Source organism: Ciconia boyciana, chromosome 1 (genome assembly GCF_034638445.1).
Source record: "Ciconia boyciana chromosome 1, ASM3463844v1, whole genome shotgun sequence".
Taxonomy (NCBI): Eukaryota; Metazoa; Chordata; class Aves; order Ciconiiformes; family Ciconiidae; genus Ciconia; species Ciconia boyciana.
In genome coordinates, this window is record NC_132934.1 from 57,261,745 (window position 1) to 57,284,198 (window position 22,454).

The 22,454-nt window shown below is 37.2% G+C and overlaps 1 protein-coding gene across 11 annotated transcripts in view; it reads right to left on the reverse strand.

Moving 5' to 3' along the window:
• The window catches only part of TNRC6B (trinucleotide repeat containing adaptor 6B), a 150,590-nt gene that overhangs the window by 110,622 nt on the left and 17,514 nt on the right, over positions 1-22,454 (reverse strand). For 9 of the 11 annotated variants that reach the window (XM_072868687.1, XM_072868669.1, XM_072868644.1 and 6 more), the window contains exon 3: positions 16,926-17,024. In XM_072868687.1, coding sequence (XP_072724788.1) covers positions 16,926-17,024 — 99 coding nt within the window. The remainder of the gene's footprint in view (positions 1-16,925; positions 17,025-22,454) is intronic. The other 2 variants (XM_072868611.1, XM_072868660.1) reach the window with 1 other exon arrangement.

Below are 22,454 nucleotides of genomic sequence, written 5' to 3' on the forward strand. Positions count from 1 at the left end.
GCACTAGAACAGATAGCCCAGAGAAGTTTTGTAGTCTCCTTGCTTCAAGGTTTTCAAGGCCAGACCGGATAAAATCCCTCGTAACCTGGTCTGACCTCATAGCTGACCCTGCTTTGAGCAGGGGGTCAGAATAGAGACCTCATGAGGCCCCTTCCAACCTGAATTTCCCAACAATCCTATGAACACAAGAAAAGATTCAGTTTAATGTTGAGAGGTAATATATGGGGAGGGATGGGGGGACACGGACACAAAACCCCTACCAAATTCCCAACGCAGCAAGAACCTGCACTTCAGTGTGGAAAGGTCTAAGAAAAATATCTTAGAAAGTTACATAATCAAATAACCAAAAACAAAGCAACCACCAAGGAAAACTAAACTATGCCGAACAGTAATACAGAAAGAAATACTGAAATGACTGTAGCAGAACCATAGTATGTCCTCTTTTAGAATACTGTCTATGAGTGCAGACAGTGAAGGCTCAAAACCCCTCCACAACACTCTAAAAATGTGAGAGCTCAGAATAAAAAAAAAAAAAAGGTCTGAGGCAGAGGGAAGATTTTAGATGAAAAAATCCAACGTTTGGGCTGCAGATCTCCCTCAATGCAAGACGACACATGACATACACAAAGGCACACGAGGCATACACAAAAAAAGCACAGTTTGACAGTGTTGTAACAAACATCACCCCTTTGCTACCACAATATAAATAAAACCTAACTCACTCACAAAAAAACAACACAAGAGGATATACAATTATTTGGAAAATACACTGTGAAGCAGACAAAAAATTAGTTGTTGTACAAACATCAATTGCAACACCAGATTCCACAGGTCTTGTGGATTTTGTTTTATATATCTATATGCATGAAGATTTATTTGTGTATTAGAGAATTACAGAACAATAGCAATAAAAGCTTTTCCATTTCTGGCAGTGAGATCATTTTCACAAAGTGAAAGGGGAAGTTATATATATAAGATCATTCCATGGGCCTGATCCAGTGCAGCAATTTTTGCATTCCTCTTTTTGCAGAGCCTTGCCTCTAATTTTCTTTTGCTTGCCTGCATATGTTAAACAATTTCAACATCAGTGATCTATATTTTTCACTTTGAAATTTGCAGGTTTTAAAATTTTTGCTAGAAAATGCTACACAGTTTATTCAGTGTTCTAAAAATTCTAGAATGAGCTTATAAAGTAATATCCATTTCCAGGTTTCCCTGACATTTAAAAGTAAAAGTCACTTTACTGGGTAGTTCATCTTACTTCAAAGATAGTATCTCTGACAAAGAGCCTTCTGAAAACAATTCATGAGCAAACTGCCCCAGTAAAATTCCACAGACATTGTTTACATTTTCCTAAAATTAGTTCTTAGGCCCAGCTATATATTTGAGTTATTTTTGAGATCCAAAAAAGTACTTAAAAATTAAAATATTTAGGTCTTATTTTCCCAATGACAGTAGTAACATCACATTTCAGAAAGGATGAGAACGTGGTATTTTAAGTTTTTACTTAAGTGACTACCTGAGGATGAACTGAAGAGAGGAACAGCACATAATAGCCACAGTTAGCTGAAAATCTTCTTGTCCTCCTCCACCCACAGTTCTAATAAAATTCCTATGCACATTTATTCCCCACAAGTCTCTCAGTTTCTCTTCACTCTATCATCCCCATATCATGTCCGGCACTCTTTTAAGTCTACTTTTTAAGGAAGCTGGAACCCAGAGTCCTCACTAAGTTTCAGCCATACAGCAACCACAACAGATCTGGTTAACTGCAAGGGTTCTGAAAAGGCATATTCTAAGTCTTCAGTCTCTCTTGACTTACACCATACGTAGGAAATGCAGTTGTCCTGAATATGTAGAAAAAGACTGGAAGGTTGGACGTAAGACAAAACTCTTGTATCTACTGTATTCCTCCCAAGGAAAGACAAAAAGGTGGAATGGCAGAGGATCTGACATTTTAGTTTCTCTTAAAAGGACTGCAGAGGGAGCCATTGATTCCAAGAGCAGGAATCAAAGGAAGCGCACTCCACACCTGTTCCTCCTGGCAAGTGATGGAGAAGGCTTCAAGATTCTGTCAGCTGGAAGCAGGAACCAGAAATAGACCCTTAAACAGCAGGGGGGAAGTCAATAGAAAACTTGCATTTTTAAAAAGAGGTACCACAAGTTGTTGAACTCTGTATTTTATTATTTCAAAGCTTTTTTTCCTTAAAAATCCAGGCACCTGTGAATATCCAAATTTTTACAAGAGTTTATACATTGAGTGTTCTAAATAATAAAAGACAAATTGGTTTATGTAAGTTAAAAAAACCTATTCACAATTAGACACTCAATACTTAGTTTTTAGAAGATGAAATATACCAGAAGGAGCTTAGATATAATAAATTACTACTTTTTTCCCAGAAGTGCAACACCTGTTACTACAGTTTCATACTACTCTTTCTAAAATTACCTTCAATGAGACCCTAATGGATTTGATTAATGAGTAAACCTAATCTGGAGTTCCTAGATTAAGTCAGCCACACTTTGAAGGGTCAGAAAGTTTCAAGGGCAAAAGCCTCATCTTTCCTGAATCCTGATGACGGAAAGCACATTTTCCTAACAAGATTTAACACCTTCATTAGATATCCTAGCCCACCAAAACCAAACTGAGCATAAGAGAAACCTAACATTTCCTCAGGAAAAAAGATAGATGCTTGTAACAAATCCTATACTTATTATGAAAAGCTATTAAACAGTACTTGGTCTTTTTGTCTTCACCAGTTACAGAAACATCCTAATGCAGCTTCATCAGAGAGCTACTATCACTATCTTTTCCCACTCATTCAGTAGTTCCTTTTCATAACTGTAATTTTTTTTTTCTTTTCTGTTTTAAAAAAAAGACTGCAACCAGCCCCCTGAGTGAACAGGAGATGAAGACTCTTTTAAGATTTTTCATTTGCTACCATCTCAAGCACACATGAACTGAAAACCTTATCTAGCGTACAACTAGACTCCAGGGAGGTCCAGCCAAGGTCAAAAGCTGCTTTCTGTAGGTTGTGGCAATTAATTTCCAGTGCTTTATGTTACCTGCAAATTTTAACACAGCCTACAGCAGGCCCAGCTTAAGACTGATAAATTTGGTGTTTTGTCACAACTACTGCATTAACACCAGTGCACCTTCCCAATCATCAGCAGCAACAGTGCTACTGTAAACAGGCCATAAGCATTTCTATTGTCTCACTAATACTTGCTTTAAGTAGAATTGCACAACCTAATCGTTAAAATCCAAGCAATTAGTCAGTAGTCACTACTGCTAACAGTGATGGAAGCCCTATAAATGCCAAGCAGTTAGAAGAACTTGTCAGAAATCTCAGAGACAATTTGAGGTCTAACAGAAATGTAATCACTACTACAAATGAAAGGCAAGCTGAGTCACCTCTCTGCCTGGCTTTATTATGAGCACTTTGGACAACCTGCATCAAGGAAAATTTTACTCATTAGCCACAGATTAATTAAAATTTTAATTTGACTTCTTTTAATAAAACTCAATGCAATTTTAGCTGCAAACACTTTAATAATTTTGTTAGGAATAAATTACTGTTAAGGTAGCATCTCAAAATATGCATAGAATAGCACAAATTGGTTAGCAAAGTTAGTCCCAAAAATATACTTTTTAGATTAAATCTTAATTTCAATACACATATGAACACATTAAAAAACCCCTTAGAAATAGTAATTTAAACTTAAAAGAAATAAAATAGCAAAAACAGACCCTAAAATGAGAAATAGCAAAGTATTTTTCTGAACCAGAGGAAAGTCTTAGAGACAAGATATGCATGAAAAAAGTTATCTGATTTTTTTGTCTCTTTCAGGATTTTGTTATATTGTACAGCATTGTGATGTTACTAAATTTTCATTTAAACCTATTTCTACCTTTTTTTCTCTCAATTTTGCCAAAGTGCAGTCTTGATATACAAATAATACTGACACAAGTTATGAACCATCTCCTAGCCTACTCACTATTTTCTTGAATTTTCTCATCAGCATCTAGACTGAGCATTTCAATGTTATTACCATCGTGCAGTTGTAACTGGTTTTCCTGTTAGTAAAAAGAGAAGTGAAAACTTACTAAGGTAATCCTACTGCTAAGTCACATATCACATTCAGTACTCCCTGCTAATAATTTTGAATGTTAACACACCCAAACCACATATAATTACTTTTTAAAATCACTGATCTAATACCTATGTTTGGTATATGCAGCCTAATGGTACTTTAATTCCTGACTCAAAGAAATGTTACAACATTAACTATAAATGCCAACATGTTAACATATACCATCATTAAAACATGCATCATCCTTATAGAACAATAGGACAGATTATCAATGACGGCTCAATTAATCATTAAGAATAGAGAAGTTATGTAACTCCGAATATGTAATTTATGTTTCACCTAAATAAGCACCAAACCTGCAGCAGTGGTTAAAAGACTGGAAGTTTTGCTTCTACATCCAACTGCCACTAATTAATCACCTGCACCTGCAGAAATAACCTATGGCCCATTTTCTATGTAATTTTTAAAATGTTTGTTACCTAACATTTTGTTAAATACCCAGCAGCTCAACATGAATTCCCTGCTAAGCTTAAAACAGATAGTTTTATGAATATCATGAAAACAGCAGTCACACTTTGGAAATGCTAAAAAGGTCAAGACCCCAGCTACATTTCATACTGCATAGATAAGAAAGTTTACTTAAAAATTACTTTTTCTAAAATGCATTACTTAGCTGCAAAGTATTTAAAATACAACAGCTCATCTATATATAAAATAATTCACCTGAATCTTGCTCTGAAGGTAATTTGAACTACTTAGTTGTTTGCAGCAAGATACTGTTTTGCTGTTAACACTTTCAACCATCAAAGATGTTTAAGTCACTCAAGTTATGGTATGACAGGATATCTAGAAATGCCATTTGAAAACTTCAACTCTGAAGCTGCCAAGACAGCTTTGAATAATAGTTCAGCAATCTCAGACACAAAATGCATAAAGCATGCTGACTGTAAGCAAAAGTGCTCTCCTTTTCCTGCACCACAGTTGATGATGCACTTCATCCATTTCTAAGTGTGTTCTGTATATACATAGTATGGATCCCAGAAAAATCTGAATTTCCTAAGACACGAGTAATTCCCATCTTTTATTTAACTAACTTCCTGTATTATTCTTCAGCTAAAGATCATTAGCATTTCACAAGCCATGAATTCGTGCTAACTTCTGCAATTCTGAAAAAACCTTTTACACTTCCATGACAAGTCTTTCACACTCTCCATTTAGGGGAAAAATCTGACCCAAAAGCCCTTGAACAGTTCACCCCCACCACTACTTTGAACAGCCACTCGTAAGCAGCCCAGTGATTCTATTTATCCAACTCATTTTACAGTTAATTTACTATTTATGGTGCAGACACACATGAACAAGTTATAGCAGTTTAAACTGACATCTGTAAGTGGCTGATATTTTGATATACACATTGTTAACCACCCTGACAGAGAAGAGAGAAAACATGTTAACTGCTCTCTTCCACTTAAGATTTGGAAAGCTAGATAATGCATTGCCACAAAAGGACAATAGGCACAAATACGAAAAGAATTTTTAATGCCCCAAGAAAGCAGATGATAATCATGATTACTGAAAACTAAATTACACTTTTGCACTACACATTCAATCACCTTCATTGCCACAAATATTGTTTTCTGCTGATTGTTAGGAGTGACTGAAAGTGACATAAACCAGGCACATACAAAGAGGTGCTGAAATTATTCTGCCTTAAAGAGATCTGACCAGACAGGCAAGGAAGAGAAAGAACAACTAACTTTCTTTTCTGCATTCACAGAAGAGAAATCTATTGTGTGGATTCTAAACACACAGAAACTGCCAGTGGCCCAGAAAGTTCCTGAGCAACAAACAGCTGGAGGCTGAGAGCAATTCTGTTGTAAGTATATATTAACCCTGCTTTAAGCCTGTCTTAGGCATCCACTTTTGACCACTATCAAAAAGGAGAAGGAATACAGGCTATTCACACTCACAGTATACAGCTACTTTGCAGTTTCTCCAGTTATCAGAATGTAAATCCAAACTCATTTTAGTCACAAGGGAGCCACTGACAATGCTGCTTGCTCGTATAATTTTTCCAAATTTCTCAGGATTCTTAAAATTGTTAGATATCTGACAGACCACCAAACTATTAAAACACCCACTCATCTCTGGGGCAGAACCTGGGCTTTTCTTCCTTGCATACATTACAAGTTGTCCTCAAACAAAAAACTCAAACACCACGGGAATATAAGTTATTTCTCTAGGAATCACATGTGGAAACTCTTTATCTGTTGAAACCTGCTTATATGACTTCAGAGTACTTCTATAACATTTCTTAGCAACCTAATTCCACACAGGCTTACTGCATCTGTAGACAACTATTACATTCTCCCTTCTTCATAATACACTGTCTTGTCTACTATCCAAATGTCTCAGTGAACAGACTTTAAACAAGTGACAGGAAATGCTGACATGCTTTTAATGTTGTTTTTACCCTTGGGGGAACTGATATTGGACAATGCCTTTTTGCAGAGTTCAAGTGTCCTTAGTTGTCCACACACTCTCTTACCTACTGTAATGATGACGACCATCACTACTATTTTTAGTGTCAAGAGTAATAATAAAAAAAAAAGGTCTTCTCCACAAACCCCATACCCACTTCTTCCACACCCAATGAAAAGAAAAAATTTTGAGGAACTGAAATTCATACCCATCTAGTTCACAAACTGAAAACAAAATCATCCTTGCAGGGTCATGCAAATATATGAAGTCAACAAGATCAGTGAGTTTTACACTTTTTAATGACTCAGCCAAACTAAGCAGACTACAAATGATTTGGAAGGGTAAAGTAAGATTTTACTGTCCGTGGCTCAAATTTCTCCCCAAATACCTATGCCCTCAGGCTGCCATAAGACAGTAAGATTGAAAACATTTATCAATACTTTCACATCTACAAGATTTTGTTTGCAGTGGCTGATTATAAAGAACCCTGTCACATTGACATGGACTACAACCACTGCCAATGACTCTGTAAAGCCAATACTGAATGCAAAGAGATCAAAAGGCAACATTCTGAAAAGGTAGAAACCCCTCAAATTGTGTGCCAATGGTACACCTGCATAAGAAGAGACACTGTAAGCAAAGCCACAAAGCAATGTCCCTGACTGTCTCAGTCTCCAAAATCACAGTGGGACTATACCACGTTAGGTCTCAAATGCAGAACTGCTTTCTTAAATTTAAGCAAATATTATTTGCTTTTTTGTCTGTTTTGCAAAGTATTATAAACTGCTGTAATCAACTGAAGAAGAGATGCTGTTGGTTAAGAAAAATACTAATGAGAAAACATTTATGAAAAAGAACCTTTAAAAGAATGGAAAAGGTGAGTTTAAACTGAGTTTTATTTAAGACTGAAGCATTTTTTTCTTTAGAAATCAGAGATACACACCTGTTCACTGCAACGACATTCCATGCCATTACATTTCCTCCACGTGAACTGTACATATGAAAAGGCTGGATCAAAGGGCTGTATGGTGACAGTTCTTACAGATCTCAAAGTCAATTTGGCAGATGATGGTATTTTCCAAGGGAAGGAAAAATACAACATTGTATTAACCTTCTCTTTTGTGCTTCAAAAGCACTTCAGGGTATTCTGAGACTAGAAAACAGAGAGTCATCTTTCACTTTGGTATCTATATTTTAACAGTCTTCACTATGGGTAAGTAGGTTTCAAATGAGTAATCCATCCTGCCTCTGGAGAAAACAGTACACCCAACTGGCAAAATCTTGCACTTGATCCTGAATTTCTTTAAAAATGTCCAAGCAGCTAAGCTATCAACAGCATTCTTTTACAACAGTTCAAGTAGCACCGTCTGTTTAATTCCACATTCTCTTTTGCAAATCCTCGACAATTTTACCTTGTTTGTAACTGCTGTTTTATAAAGCCAGTAGACTCTGATAACATACTGTGCTGGTTTTGGCTGGGATAGAGTTAAATTTCTACATAGTAGCTAGTATGCGGCTATGTTTTGGATCTGTGCTGAAAATAGTATTGATAACACGCTGATGTTTTAGTTATTGCTGAGCAGTGCTTACACAGTGTCAAGGCCTTTTCTGCTCTTCAGACTGCCCCACCAGCAAGTAGACTGGGGATGCACAAGAAGCTGGGAGGGGACACAGCTGGGACAGCTGACCCCAAATGACCAAGAGGATATTCCATACCATATGACATCATGCTTAGCAATAAAACTGAGGTGGGGGTGTGTGTGGAGGTTGGCAGGGGCTGCCATGGCTCAGGGACTGGCTGGGCATCAATTGGTTTGTGGTGAGCGATTGTTTTTGTTTTGCATCACTTATTTTTTCTTCGGTTTTATTCTCCTCTGTGCATTTCCCCCCCCCCCTTTTTTTTAATTATTAAACTGTCTTTATCTCAACCCACGCGTTTTCTCACTTTTATCCTTCCGATTCTCCCCCCCCATCTCACTGTGGGGGGAGTAAGTGAGCAGCTCTGTGGTGCTTAGTTGCCAGCTGGGGTTAAACCACATACCATAATTATAGCTCTTTGCTACAATGCCTTGATATTTTGAAATTCAAAGTTATAAACTCACAAGCAGGTGGTTTTTTTCCCCACGTAGAAAGGTCCCACTGTGTAGTGTTTTGTAGGAAAGTGTTATTAGGTTCTTTTGTTGGCCACAGTGTTAAAAAACTAACCCAAAATTTCTGCTCCCCTTGATGGACTATGTTAATTTATTTTTAAAAGAAGAGGAGTGTGCCATAACATTTTTATAAGCTTTAATAACATGTCATTAAAAGGGAGGACTACTTTATTAACTTTAAATCTTAAGTAATTTGATTCTTTACTGAGAGATTAATGAATTTTTATTATTATTTTTTTAATACACGATATGCAAAGATTTTGGTTTTGAAATTACTCTCCTAAGGAGCTGTAACACTTTCAGGCTAGAAAAATGAAGCTAGCAGAGCATGATGAAAATGACACCAGTTTCTGTTGTGAAAAATTGTCTTTGTGCTCAGACCAGATCTTAAGCTGCTACCTTTCGGGAGAAGCATAAGTTGTTTGTTAGGCAGAATACCTCTCTAGTTCTGAAAGACTTTACAAGATAATTTATACAAAGACTTTAGGAACTTAGTATAGCTGTAGGTCAGCATTAGAAAGGCTAGCTGCTCCTACAACTCCTGTTCCAGAAAAGTGATGGAAACATACGCTGTAGATGAGGGAACAGAAGTGTTGGGAGCTCCACAAGCAACCCACCAGCAGACATCAAAAATGAATTAATACATTCTGAAAATATGGTGAGTGGTTAAAAAAAAAACAAACCACACACAACTACTTTCCTGGACCCAATGGAGAGGCAACAGCCACATGAGTAAACTGACACCTACTCTGACTTGTCAGGTATTCACAAGAAAGTACACTGAGGTTGAAAGTTCACCTCTTTGTAAAAAGCCAAAATTTAAGAGTAGCAGGGATTCATACTGCAGAGAAACCATCAAGTCTGAAAGCACCACATACCAGGCCAGTACTAGACTGGAAAACAGCTTTTTTTAATTACAGTGACAAAGCATTTTGTTCATTTCATTACTGTACAGACCTTCAGCCTTAAATTATTTAATGCCATCTGAATAGAAAGCCAGTTCTGTATCACTAAGTAGTATTATAAACCCCAGAGATACAGGCATCAAGGTTTTGGATGCTGTGTTAAGTTTAACTACCCAACTAAGATTTTCTTTTTACTATATTAATTCTAAATCCCACACAAAGAAAGCACCAGCTTAACTTTTGCACTATTGTCAGCATCAAGCAACATCCGCTATCAAAAACTGAGCATAAAACTTACCCATAAATGCAGTTAGTGTAACACTCGTGCTTTTAGGAAAGATACATCCTGACTGGCAACACTCCCTCCTAACCACACTTCCTTCTGAATTTTAAGCTTCTGTTTATAAATATAAAAACATGTAACTTAACAGATCAAATACAAATATTACTCAGGCAGGCTTAAGTTTCTTTATTCTCAACATATATGAAATAAAAGCAAGAGCTTAGATACTTGAGTAAGTGTCAAATGCTTTTTAACCTTTTCATCACCTCTGTGTGAATGCTTCTGGATAAAAAAACCAAACCAAAACAAACAACAACAAAACAAAACACATAGCCAGTGCCAACAGAGTTCTGAAGAGTGATTTAAACAGAAGGCAAATGCTAGCTCACAATTAGACACCAAGAGGCAAGAAAAATAAGAATTAACCAGGATGAAAACAGGCAGGCAATAATGCAAGGGAAAGATTCATGTTGACAGATAAGAACAGGGCAGCAACTTGAAAGGAAGTAAAACAAGGATTAACAGGTAACTGCAAGACAGCTTGCTAAGTGGCACCGGACAGTGAGACTGAACAACAGGACAAGCCTTAAAGTTTGTGTCACTGGTTTTGAAAAAGCCACCAGAGCGTGGAAAAATAACCTAATTTCTAGACTACCTATTCAGTTCAATAATTATTTCTATAAATACTAATGAAAACTTTGAATAAAAATACATTTATCTAACACCATACAATACAGAATCTTTTCCCTTTTCCTGTACTTACTAGGTGTTGAACATTATTACAAATCCTGTGCAGCCACATTTTTTCATCAAAATTTTGTGTACCTAGATTTTTATCACACAAAGAATTAAAAGCGCAGAACTAGCTATTTTTCCTCCTTTCCCTTCTACAACACTGAATCAAACCCATGATTCAAATACCTTTCTATAAATTACTTAGGTCAAAGTCCCTCCCTCCCTGCAAATTCATAGGTTTTTATACCTTGAAAGATGAAGGAACAACAAGGAGGGGAGGGGGAAATTTTAAATTTGACATTAAAATTTCAATTGCATTTTTTGAGAAAGAAGTTTGCAACATAAGCTCAAAACTCCTGCCAATATTGAAAGAAATCTAAAAATACTTCAAATCAGGCATAAAATTTTAGCTTCCTCCTGCAATATTTTACAGCAAAGGAACAACAGAGCAACAAAGTTTACGTGTTGTCTGTGCAGTAATCCTTAACAGATGGATGAAAACAGCTGAAAAGAAATCAGCCACAAACAAGAAGCTCAGTGCTTGTTGATATTTTCAGAGTACCAAGGCTGTTAATGGAAAAAGCCTAGTAATCATTAGCGGCAGATTAACTACCACAAAATATAATTAAAGAAAATAAAATAAAATCATAATCCAAAGAACAGTAGAGGGTGTGAGGTTCCAAGCAGAATTGTTGTGGGTTGGTTTTTTTTTTGTGAAGGGAGGAAAAGAGACCCTGAAAAGCCAGAAACCAGACACCCTGTCCCACAACTATTTCATAAAGTGAAAGGATACTTTGCTGTATGATATTCACTGGCAGATCATATGGATAAAACAGACCCAATATTCCTGTCAAATAAGACTTCTTCATCTGCCAAAAATAACTATGCTTTAAAAACCTCTATGCTCATTTGGAAAAGCTTACTCCTGTACAGGTTGTTTCCCCTCTTTATAATGCTAATATTAGGTAATTATTAGAATCAAGAGCATGCTATTGACAGGTGCCAGCTGTCTTTACCATGTTGATGCCATTTTAACAGAAAGAGTATTTTCTGACAGTCTGACAACAAGGAAGAAACTGTGAGATCAAACAATGGAACCAGTTAAGATGAAAAGCCCTGGCAACAAAACTACCAAGACAGTAAGTTTCTCCAAAAGCAGCCTATGGGGTGGGGCGTGGGGGAGAGAAAGGGAAAGAGCATGCAATGACAAAAAGACACACTGCCAAAAAATTAAAGGGAAGAATTGTAGAAACTTCCCAAGTATGCAAAACTGAGAAGAGCGAGAGGACAACTAAACTACCACAACACAATTTAAAAAAAAAAAAAGTATGCATTAACAACACTGGGGGAAGCAAACATTAATGGGAGAACTAAGTCCATCAGTAACTTTCCTTAAGCTTAATTACCACGAAGTTGCCAGTGGATTTCTGTCATTCATTTCAAGAGTGGCAAAGGCAAGCACGAAGACCGACTTTTGTAGCTGTGCCACCAGGTTGATAGGAGTCAAGCAAGATTATCATTCTTCATGATGCCTGACTGCAGGGATTAAATTTCTAATCATATCTCACAATGTTAATTAGTTCAAAGCACGTAAATATTTAGTCTTTAAAGTGACCTGCTCAGCTCTACATGAGGCACAATATTTTTTCTTTTTCAAAACCAGAAAGAAATCTTTTCTCTTCAAGGCTTGGTCTTGATATCTCAGAATACTATACAGCCTAGGATGCCAGAAAATCTGAAACAGTTATAGAACCAAACCAGTTCACAAGGAATAAAGCATGATATATAATTTGTTTTCCACTCTATGATAGTCTTCATCTATAACTTTTTAGGTTATTTTCAGACTGGCACCATAAGAAAGTTAATTCTTGCAGTACCCAAATCTTTATATCCTAATGTTCATGGTATCTCCATGAAAGATGATTCTGTTGTCATCCTTGACACCCTAGAATACTTCAATCAAGTATACCTCAATCTACAATAAATTTCGTTCCTCAAGTTATACTCTTGTGATTCCAGAAGAGAAGTACCAAGCCACCTTAGTGGTTAGGACTGCTGACAGCATTAACATACTGTCTCTCACCATGCTACTGGGCAAGAACATGAAAAGCAAAGCGAGTGACATCTTTTCTATCAATTAAATATTCTTTGAACTGAAGACTCTGGAAACAAATATTGATAACTGGTCATAGGATCTGCAGTCCAGGTAACTGAGACTATTAGTCTAATCACTTCTTTTCCTGCAATATGTATCAACAGGAACCCTCTTACTTTGTTGTTTTGCAGAGTCAGAAGAGTCAGTTATTAACACTCTGAGATACAGAGCTTCATGTAGTGAGCCTTACTCTTTACAAAGATAAATTATGAGCATGTCTTTCCATGGTGATAAATAAAGACAAAACACCTTGATATCAATATAACAAAGACATCTCTATAAGTTAGTGGATTTACTTTCTTTCCCTCAAGTTCAATGCATACTTATGAAAAATAAGATCAATTTTCAACTCGAGATGAGCTTAAGACAATGTCAGAAGTGATTGTCAGGTGACATTTTGGAAAAGACCCTTCTTAGACTCTGCTACAGAGTCTAAAGAATTTTCCATGTATGCTTGTTCAAGTGCTTTTCAATTTAAATTCAGGTGAAGTCATAACAAGAACATTCCGCAAGAAGCCCAAATGTAGGTTTCCCACTTCTTGTCAAGACCAAAACCGAGTAAGAGAGAAATTCTGAACTGTGGGGAAGTACCTACCAGACCCCTGAGCATCTTGCATTCCGAAAAGAAAAAAAAAAGTATCAAGCACAATCACAGCGAGGCCATTTACTACTCAACAGAAATGCTTCAAGTGTAGCTGATAAAGGCATTCCAGCATGTAGGCCTGGGGCTTTGTCTTTTGAACATAAAGAGGCTTTTAAGATACTAACATAAAATATAGGTTAAGACACAAACAAAAAAGTGTAAAAATAAATTCTACAATCTTTTCCTCCACCTTTTGCAACAATAGCTTTAATACTGTTGTTGAAGTCCTACAAGACTGAAGAAATAATTTCAAGACTGAAAGCTTCCCCACTTTTATTTCATCATTATTCTGAGGCAGCCAATAAAAGATGCTACAAATCACCATAAACAGTAATTTCATTCTTTGCATCACATGCAAAATTCTCTTTTTGGCTAGAAATGAATTATTCAGAAAAAAGGCTAAGAATGGGGCCTTAATCTGACCTCATATATGATATAATCAAACTTATCGTCACTGAAGTAGCTGGAATGTGCTTAATCAGCATTTACTGATCTCGAATACTGTGTTCAGTTTTGGGCCCCTCACCACAAGAAAGACATTGAGGTGCTGGAGCGTGTCCAAAGAAGGGCAATGAAGCTGATGAAGGGTCTAGAGCCCAAGTCTTATGAGGAGCGGCTGAGGGAACTGGGGTTGTTTAGCCTGGAGGAACGGAGGCTCAGGGGAAACCTTACTACCCCCTCTACAACTACCTGAAAGGAGGTTGTAGAGAGGTGGGGGTCAGTCTCTTCTCCCAGGTAACTAGTGATAGGACGAAAGGAAATGGCCTCAAGTTGCGCCAGGGGAGGTTTAGACTGGGTATTAGGAAATTTTACTTCACCGAAAGGGTTATCAAGCATTGGAACAGGCTGCCCAGTGAAGTGGTGGAGTCACCATCCCTGGAGGTATTTAAAAGACATTTGGATGAGGTGCTTAGGGACATGGTGTAGTGGTGGTCTTGGCAGTGTTAGGTTTACGGTTGGACTTGATGATCTTAAAGGTCTTTTCCAAGCTATATGATTCTGTGATAAGACCTATGAGCTGCAGACTCAACTTCTACAGTGTTTAAGAGAAGAGCTTCAAAGGAGCTGCTAACATATGAAATGTTTCAAGTCCTTCTTAAACATTCACAGGAAATAAAATGCTAGAAGATGATGGCTTCTTTAGATATCATTTACAGGCTCAAAAAATTATTTCTAGTGAAGGCAAAAAGATAGGTAAAGATTTTTGAGGACAGAGTGTAAACTGAGTGGGGTCCAAAAGGATTGCTGGTACTTAAATATGGGTATAAAAACAAACACCTAGAAAAACACAGAATAAAAGATCCACTGATCTGAACAATAAACATAACTACATATTTAGATCTCATTTACGGATAAGTGTTTTGGAACAGGTAAAAGGGGAGAAATGAAAGGTCCAAATAAAATACATATTAATAGATAGTTATATTAGTGTCTTCAAAGCACAAAACTAACTTCTTCCAAAAAAATTCATGTCATCTGCCTGGAGGAAGGTGGGGGGGTGGGGCAGGGGGGAAGAAGTCCTGACAGAAGCAAAAAACCTGAACTATGTTACTGAAGTTGTAAAAAATATTTCTTAGAGAAACGTATCTTTATGAAAATGGCTCAGTAGATCATGTAAACATTTGTAAATTAAGGACATCATTTTAATGATACAAGACAATATAGTGGAATATACCTTGCCTAAATTTTTCTAGGACAAATCCTTCAACTGTTATAGATATAAAACTCTCCTGAGACCAGGAAAGAGAGCATAATCATTTACAGACTAAAGAAACACTGAAAAATACACTTCCGTGCATAGTCCTGTACATCACAGGATGGGGAGAAGTTCTAGATGTAGCCATGAGTCTTTTTTGCTTAATATATACTGATCCTATATAGCTCTTTAATTAATAACACTGAATACCAGATGCATGATTCCAAATCTCCCACGTTCTCTAAATGACAATTTTTTGAAGCAATACTGCATACACACTTAGGTATTCAAAGTCAGTCAAAAAGATTTGTTTTGAAATTTAAGCTCACTAAACTTTTTGAACACCTAATGCTGGAATAGAGATACAACCTTCCCCATTACACCCAGAATTAAGAATACCAAAGAAAAGCATTGGAGGAAAAGAGTAAGTTTTACAAGACAGTTACTTCAATCTACTTCCTGCCACACAGACAAAAAAATGAAACCTACATATCCATAGATATACACACATATGTACAGACACCTGTGTATATATATATATGTACACACACACAGATTCTCTCTAGTGAAAAGTAAGCACCAGTAACCATGCTAATAAAATCAGTAATTAATTGCACCATGATGTTTCCTCTCACATGTTTATCCCCCACTGAACCTTGTAATCACATCCTTGTCAAGAGACATATTCAATACCCTGGATGGCTGCAGGTACGTCCACTGATATGTTTTCACTTGTCAGCTCCTAATCCAGTGAGCCTTGCTTCAAAGCTATTTAAAATTAACACAATTCCTAAAGCACATCCAGGACAATTGCCAAATCCTTTCTCTAATAATTAATCACCTCCTAACTTGATGCCTACAGCTTAGAAAATGTTTTGTTCTCTTAGAACATAAAAGGATGAGAACATCTCTCAAAAAGCTCCAGCTAGAAAACAACAAATTTTAATTTTAGTCCTCTAGTTTTTTTGCTTTTTCAACCAGTCTCTTACGCAAAACTACAAGCAAGCTAATAATGATTCAGAATTTAATGAAGTTTAGGAGCCATATTTTAAATACAGATCAGCTGAAAAATTAACACTAACTCATTGAGATAGTCAGGACTATAAAATAAACTTATAAACCTATTGAAGAATATGATAATCACTATGTCATTATACAAACCAAAGTAATTCATGATTCAACATCTGCATCTTCAGGAAGTAAGCAAAAACCAGGGCACAACCAACATTATATTCAACAGCACACTTTACAGCCTCTTGTCCCAACAAGGTATTTTGAGAATGAGAGGTACCTTTAAAAGCAACATACTATCCAGTCTCATAACAAAGCATATGCTGGCAAGTACAAGGAAACAAGAAGCAGAATCCCTTGAATATAGACCAGCCAGTAATCCACAAATGCTGACACCTGCACCTAAGGGCCCACATGCCTAATTCTTTAAGTCAGTTGAGAGGGTGAGTGAGTAGGACAGAAAGCTTGACAAGCCCTTCCAGTTCTAACAAATGGAATACAATCAAGGTTAGTACTTCTTTACAAGAGTTTCCTCTTTCCTTCCTGGAAGTGCCCGAAGACACACGTTCCAGTCCTTAGTAGATGGCAAAAAAGGTCATCTTTCTAAAGGCCTTTAAAAACTTTATTTTTAAAATATCTCCAGGGTAATAAATATTATTTATTTGCATGCAGGTATTTGTTAAAAATACCACCAGCAGTCAATGTTCACTCCACGTATCCTCCATTTCAGCCAAGCAAGCTCTCATTCCTCCAAAACACAGTGACATTTACCTCACTGACCTTGGGACTGCCTTCCTCCAGTATTTCTCCCTCATCAGTTTGCATGGGAACAGGATCTGTGCAAAGCTCTGCAGAAATGCAAAATACTGCCTAAAAGATAAAAAAGAAATATATATTTTAAAAATCATGATTTTTTTGCCTTTAACAGTGTTACGTGAGATCGCGGTGCACATAAATAACAATTCTAGGCTATGACCTTTAATGTTCCCATTCTGCACATATTCACTGAATTTATATGTTTTACACAAACAAGTAAAACAACTGTTATTCAGGGTAAGACATATCTGTACTTAATTAAAGAGGAAAAAAAAGCACCTAACAGGAAAATACTTTCTTTTTAATTTTAAAAGATGTCATTGCTGAGTATTTAACGTATTCATTGTGTTTACTCATTAAAGCAACAGTCAGTAAGGAATAATCACACGGACTAGAGCTGAGCAGTTCTTACTAGGAAATAGCTTTTGTGCAAATATAAGCTTCACAGATTCGGCTTACAGACGATCTAAAGGTTATTAGTTTGAAAAATTGTTAAGACTTCCACTGATCCCACAGTACCTCTGAATTCTTACTTTAGGGAATTTTTCCTTTACTTCATTTTAGAAATAAATACATTCTAGGGTCTAAGTGGTTCAGGGAACTGATAAAGTAATTCATCTTTAGATCGAGATTTCCATTCTAACCCATGTCAACAGCTCCCAGTGTTTCCAATATTCAACACTACTTGGTAACTTATTTTTAAATTTGTTTGACGGTGTCAGTGCAGTTCCAACTGAACAAAATCTACATCCCAAACTCCATTCTTAGAATTTTAAAGTAACTTATGGAAGAATGCAATACAGTTAGGGAGAGTTTGGTTAAAGAGATTAGAATGTCTTCTACTCCAGAGGATGAGCCATCTTTCAGAGGTAATGGATCAAGTTAATCAATTTAGGAGATCAAACGCACCGGCATAAATTCAGTAGGAATCTCTCACTCTCAAAATGCAAGATGTAAGCTATCAGCAGATCTGTAACATTCCAGGTATGTGGAAAATAAGGGCTCACGAGTTAAAAACTCTCTTAAAGCCAAGAGCTGTTGGCCTTTAACAGCTGTCCCTCTCAAGACGCTGTAACTCTTCAACTGCATTTAAAATCCCTTTAAAGTCTCTCCACTTCATTTTTGCACCTCAGCTACACAGCTGCTGACTCTACTGTCACCTTCACAGCAGCAATTCTAAGCCTGGAAACTGACAACTTTGGGAGTGCAAATAGTAATGAGGTCAAAAAGAGAAAGCTTGGAAATTGTTCATCCAGATTAAAGCCTGTTCATGAGGTAAGGCTGTCTGCACTGCCAACATCTTCTGTATGTTGTGCATAGGTAGACAACATCTTTCATGGCTATTAAGTTGACACAAGGAATGAAGAATATGTTCTACAAACATAACAGGCCTGAAGCTACAAAATTTTACATACAACTTATTAAAGCTTATAACCAACAAGCTGTTATGTTCAGTAATATCATATATTCTCATGCAAAGCATGAGAGCTGTAACGACTTACAGCATAGTAATTTCCTTTTCTGGGGAAACAGGAATGAGGATAAAGCAGAACTCTCACCCAAATCCTCACCAAATATTCTGCCTGCAGCACGTAATAAAAAATCGTAGGTATCAAATGCTAAGCAAGACTTGTATCATGCATCTATGCCAAGATCCTCCTGCATATAACAAGTATTTCTCACTGCCAGGCTATCTGCTGCTCTGCAGCAGGAGGGAAAGAGAACAGGCCGAGCGGTCCCTGTCCATGGTACTTCACCACGCTGAGTTTCTGAAACCCATTCAAGAACTTCTGGAGCTGGGAGTTTGAGCATGATTTTGCAATATCAGATTCAAGTAACTGGGAAGCTCCACAGACTGTTAGACAGTCTGACGTCTAATGGCCAAAACAGCTTTGGCCAGAAGGATTGCTGTGGCACTGAACTGGCTTCAAATCAGAGAAACAAGCAAGATTGAACTTGAGCTACAGAAGCATTAAAAAAAACCTTATAAAATAAAACAAGACCAGTCAGGTCCAGCCAAAACCACTGCAAGGATGGGTCACTGTTCATTCAGAGTTCTGGAAGAACTCAAATATGAACCTCTGAAAAACTGCCATGTTTATCTTCTGAGATATCCCTCACTACCAGAGGAACGGAAAGTGGCAATATTTGTCATGTTTTTATATATTACTCCTGGCAGAAGATAAAAAACTACCAACCAGTGCATCTCAAAGAAAAAAAAAGTTAGTAGAACTAGAAAATGAATAAAATAAACGGAAAGGCTACAAGAACAAAGAAAGCAAGCTCTCTCACAGGGGACAGATTAAATACACTGGAACTATCCATAGCACAGAGATCAGAGTAGGAAATAGAAAAAAGGAGAGAAATCTATAAAAAAGCAAATGTGATGGAGAAGGAAAAGAGAGCTTATTCACTCACTCTTCATTTGTCCCGTAATTCATGCTTTATCAGCTTTAACGTTCAAAACATATATCATACTATTTCATACAATGCTCAGTTAGAGTGAACTCACTCACATGGGATGGCAAGAAGGTGGAAGTTTTAAAAGGCTCTGTAATTTACCAGAAAAAAAATCACAAGGGGAAAAGAAAATCCACAAAAAAAAAAATCTTGCAGCTGGTGTAGGAAGACCCTAAGCCACAGACTGCAAGAGGTGTTGCAAGAGGAAGTTTTGCTGAACACTACCCTTCTATTGTATTTTTCCCCACTGCATTTGCTTCTGGCTTCTTTTAGGAGACAAATCATCAGGCAACAAACCATAAGCCCAATTCAATACTATCATTTTTTTATGTTCTTTCTGCATACATGAATCCTTGATTCCCATGGCCACTGGCACAAGAGTGCTGCATTTCAAGTTTATTTATTGCCAAAAGCAGGCATTTGGCGATTCCTGAGTCCATGGGAAACTACCTCAGTGGCAGACTTTTGTAGCAGTCATTTACAACTGAGGATGACTTCTCAGCCAACAAAGTGACTGCTTAGTGCCAGCATGTGAAGAAATACTATAATTATTCCATGTTGTTGACACCACCTCTTCAGCTCACTAGCTTCTGAGCAGAGGGCTGAAGGTCACACATAGGGTAATTTATTTTGTACACAGAGGATACACAGGCAATCAGAATTTGTACTAGCATCTTATAGGATTGGGAAAAAAGGCCAAATGCCAAAAGGCATTTATTTACTTATTTCCAATATTTGTGTGATATGCCAGGGTCCCAGAGGATAAAAATACATAAAGTTTATAGACAGTCCATTTAGATTTTCAGATCCAACATCTATCAACAAAGTCACACTTGGAAAAGGTCAAAAGTGAGATAATCCTCTTCTTCCATTCTTGCATATACCCACCAAAACTACTTCAGATGGGACTGAAATCCCCCAATCTTTTTATTCACCTGATACCTTCTAGAAAAATTGACCAACTTTGGCTTGAGTGAGGACTCCAAGGAAGGTCTGACAAATAGCAATGCACAGGTATGTCCACATACGATGTAGCAGATGCCATGTCTAAAGTTAGGAACAATTTTTATTTAACTATTTAAAATATCATACAGTGATGAGAATCTATTCTCAAAGGTAAAAACACTCAATAACATGAACTAACTGCAGTTCTTATGAACTTGAATGCCTACTACAATATTGTCCTGTCATAAAACAATATGGCTTTGGGACAATCCAGTTTGATATTTAGTCCTATTTATGTTCTGTCTCTTTCTGCAGCAAAGATGTACACATTTCATTCAGTGGTATCAGGATGACGGATGCAGCTACCAGTCATAAATTCAGTGTAAGCAGAACAGTGCAGAGCACCTTATGGATACTATCTCTTCACTAATGCATTCTAGCACACTCTAGCAAATAAAACCTGAGCCAAATTTCCATATACTTCTAAATCCCTGAAAATCAATACCAGTGAACAAGATACTTCCTCAGGCCTCATTTTCCCCCAGGTAGAAAGGTCCACCATTCAGAAACACAAGGTCCTCATTAGCAAGAGAGAGCTGTGTCCTGGTTCGACTGGGATAATTTTCTTCCTAGTAGCTGGTATAGTGCTGTGGTTTGGATTTTAGTATGAGAATAATATTGATAACACACTGATTTTTGGTTGTTGCTAAGTGGTGTTTACACTGGTCAAGGACTTTTCAGCTTCCCATGCTCTGCCAGGTGCACAAGAAGTTGGGAGGGGACACAGCTGGGACAGCTGACCCCAAATGACCAAAGGGCTATTCCATACTGTATTATGTCATGCTCAGTATATAAAGCCGGGGGAAGAAGAAGGAAGGGGGGGACGTTCGGAGTGATGGCGTTTGTGTTCTCAAGTAACCGTTACGCATGATGGAGCCCTGCTTTCCTGGAGATGGCTGAACACCTGCCTGCCCATGGGGAGCAGTGAATGAATTCCTTGCTTTGCTTTGCTTGTGTGCGCGGCTTTTGCTTTACCTACTAAACGGTCTTTATCTCAACCCGCAAGTTTTCTCACTTTTGCTCTTCTGATTCTCTCCCCCATCCCACCAGAGGGGAGTGAGTGAGCAGCTGTGTGGTGCTTAGATGCCAGCTAGGGTTAAACCATGACAAGCTGGAATCCAAATGTCTTCACATTTGCTGTTTATTGAACAAGCATCACTGGAACTAAGCACCTTATCTAATACACGGGCCTTTCATACAGCAACACTTTTTTTTCAGATTGCCAGCAGCAATCAAATATGGACTAAAGTGGAAAACTGTTCTTCATTTGATATAGAAGAAAAAATTATTTTAAGCTTCTGAAGAGTGCAGCTGCAAGGGAAGCACTTATTAATGTAAAACCAATTGTGGTTCCTGGGAATTCCAAAGTCTTAATTGGATATGGCCCACTGGAAAACCCTCGAAGGACCATAAGGCTGGGCAAACTGTCACCGTTAGAGACAGTAACCAGAAATTGAAGGTAGGTTCCAAACCCTCTCACAAGAGCACAAAGCAAAACAGGCGCACAAGTGCTCTTCAAAGATGGTGATCTTGTATACATGGCATACTTGGAAAAAAAGCAGTTAGAACAAGGCAGTACTGTACTGAACTATGTCTTAAATGAGACTGCTTATTTGACACAATTGTATTGATACACGATCACAATCATTAGTCTCTATCTAGGTACATAGACAAAGTTAATTTCTAACAGATGGTCTAGCCATATTGTATCTAATTTCTACAGCTTTACATCTAGTTTGTTGAGAATGTACAAAAGCAACATAAAATTTAACATATGGAAAAAGAACAGAGTATTTTTTGTCACTTTAAATGCAAGCTGAGAAGTACTGAGATGAAAGCAAGAGCATCCAGAAGATAAACAAAACTTGAATGTAACTTCATTGCTTGTAGCAACTAATCACTAACTGATTCCAGTGACTTTAAAATCTCATCATAAATTAATCAATTTTCAAAGAAAACCACCATATGCATCAACTTTAGCTGACAAAAACAAATCGCATCAGGCAGTTACAGAAAAAA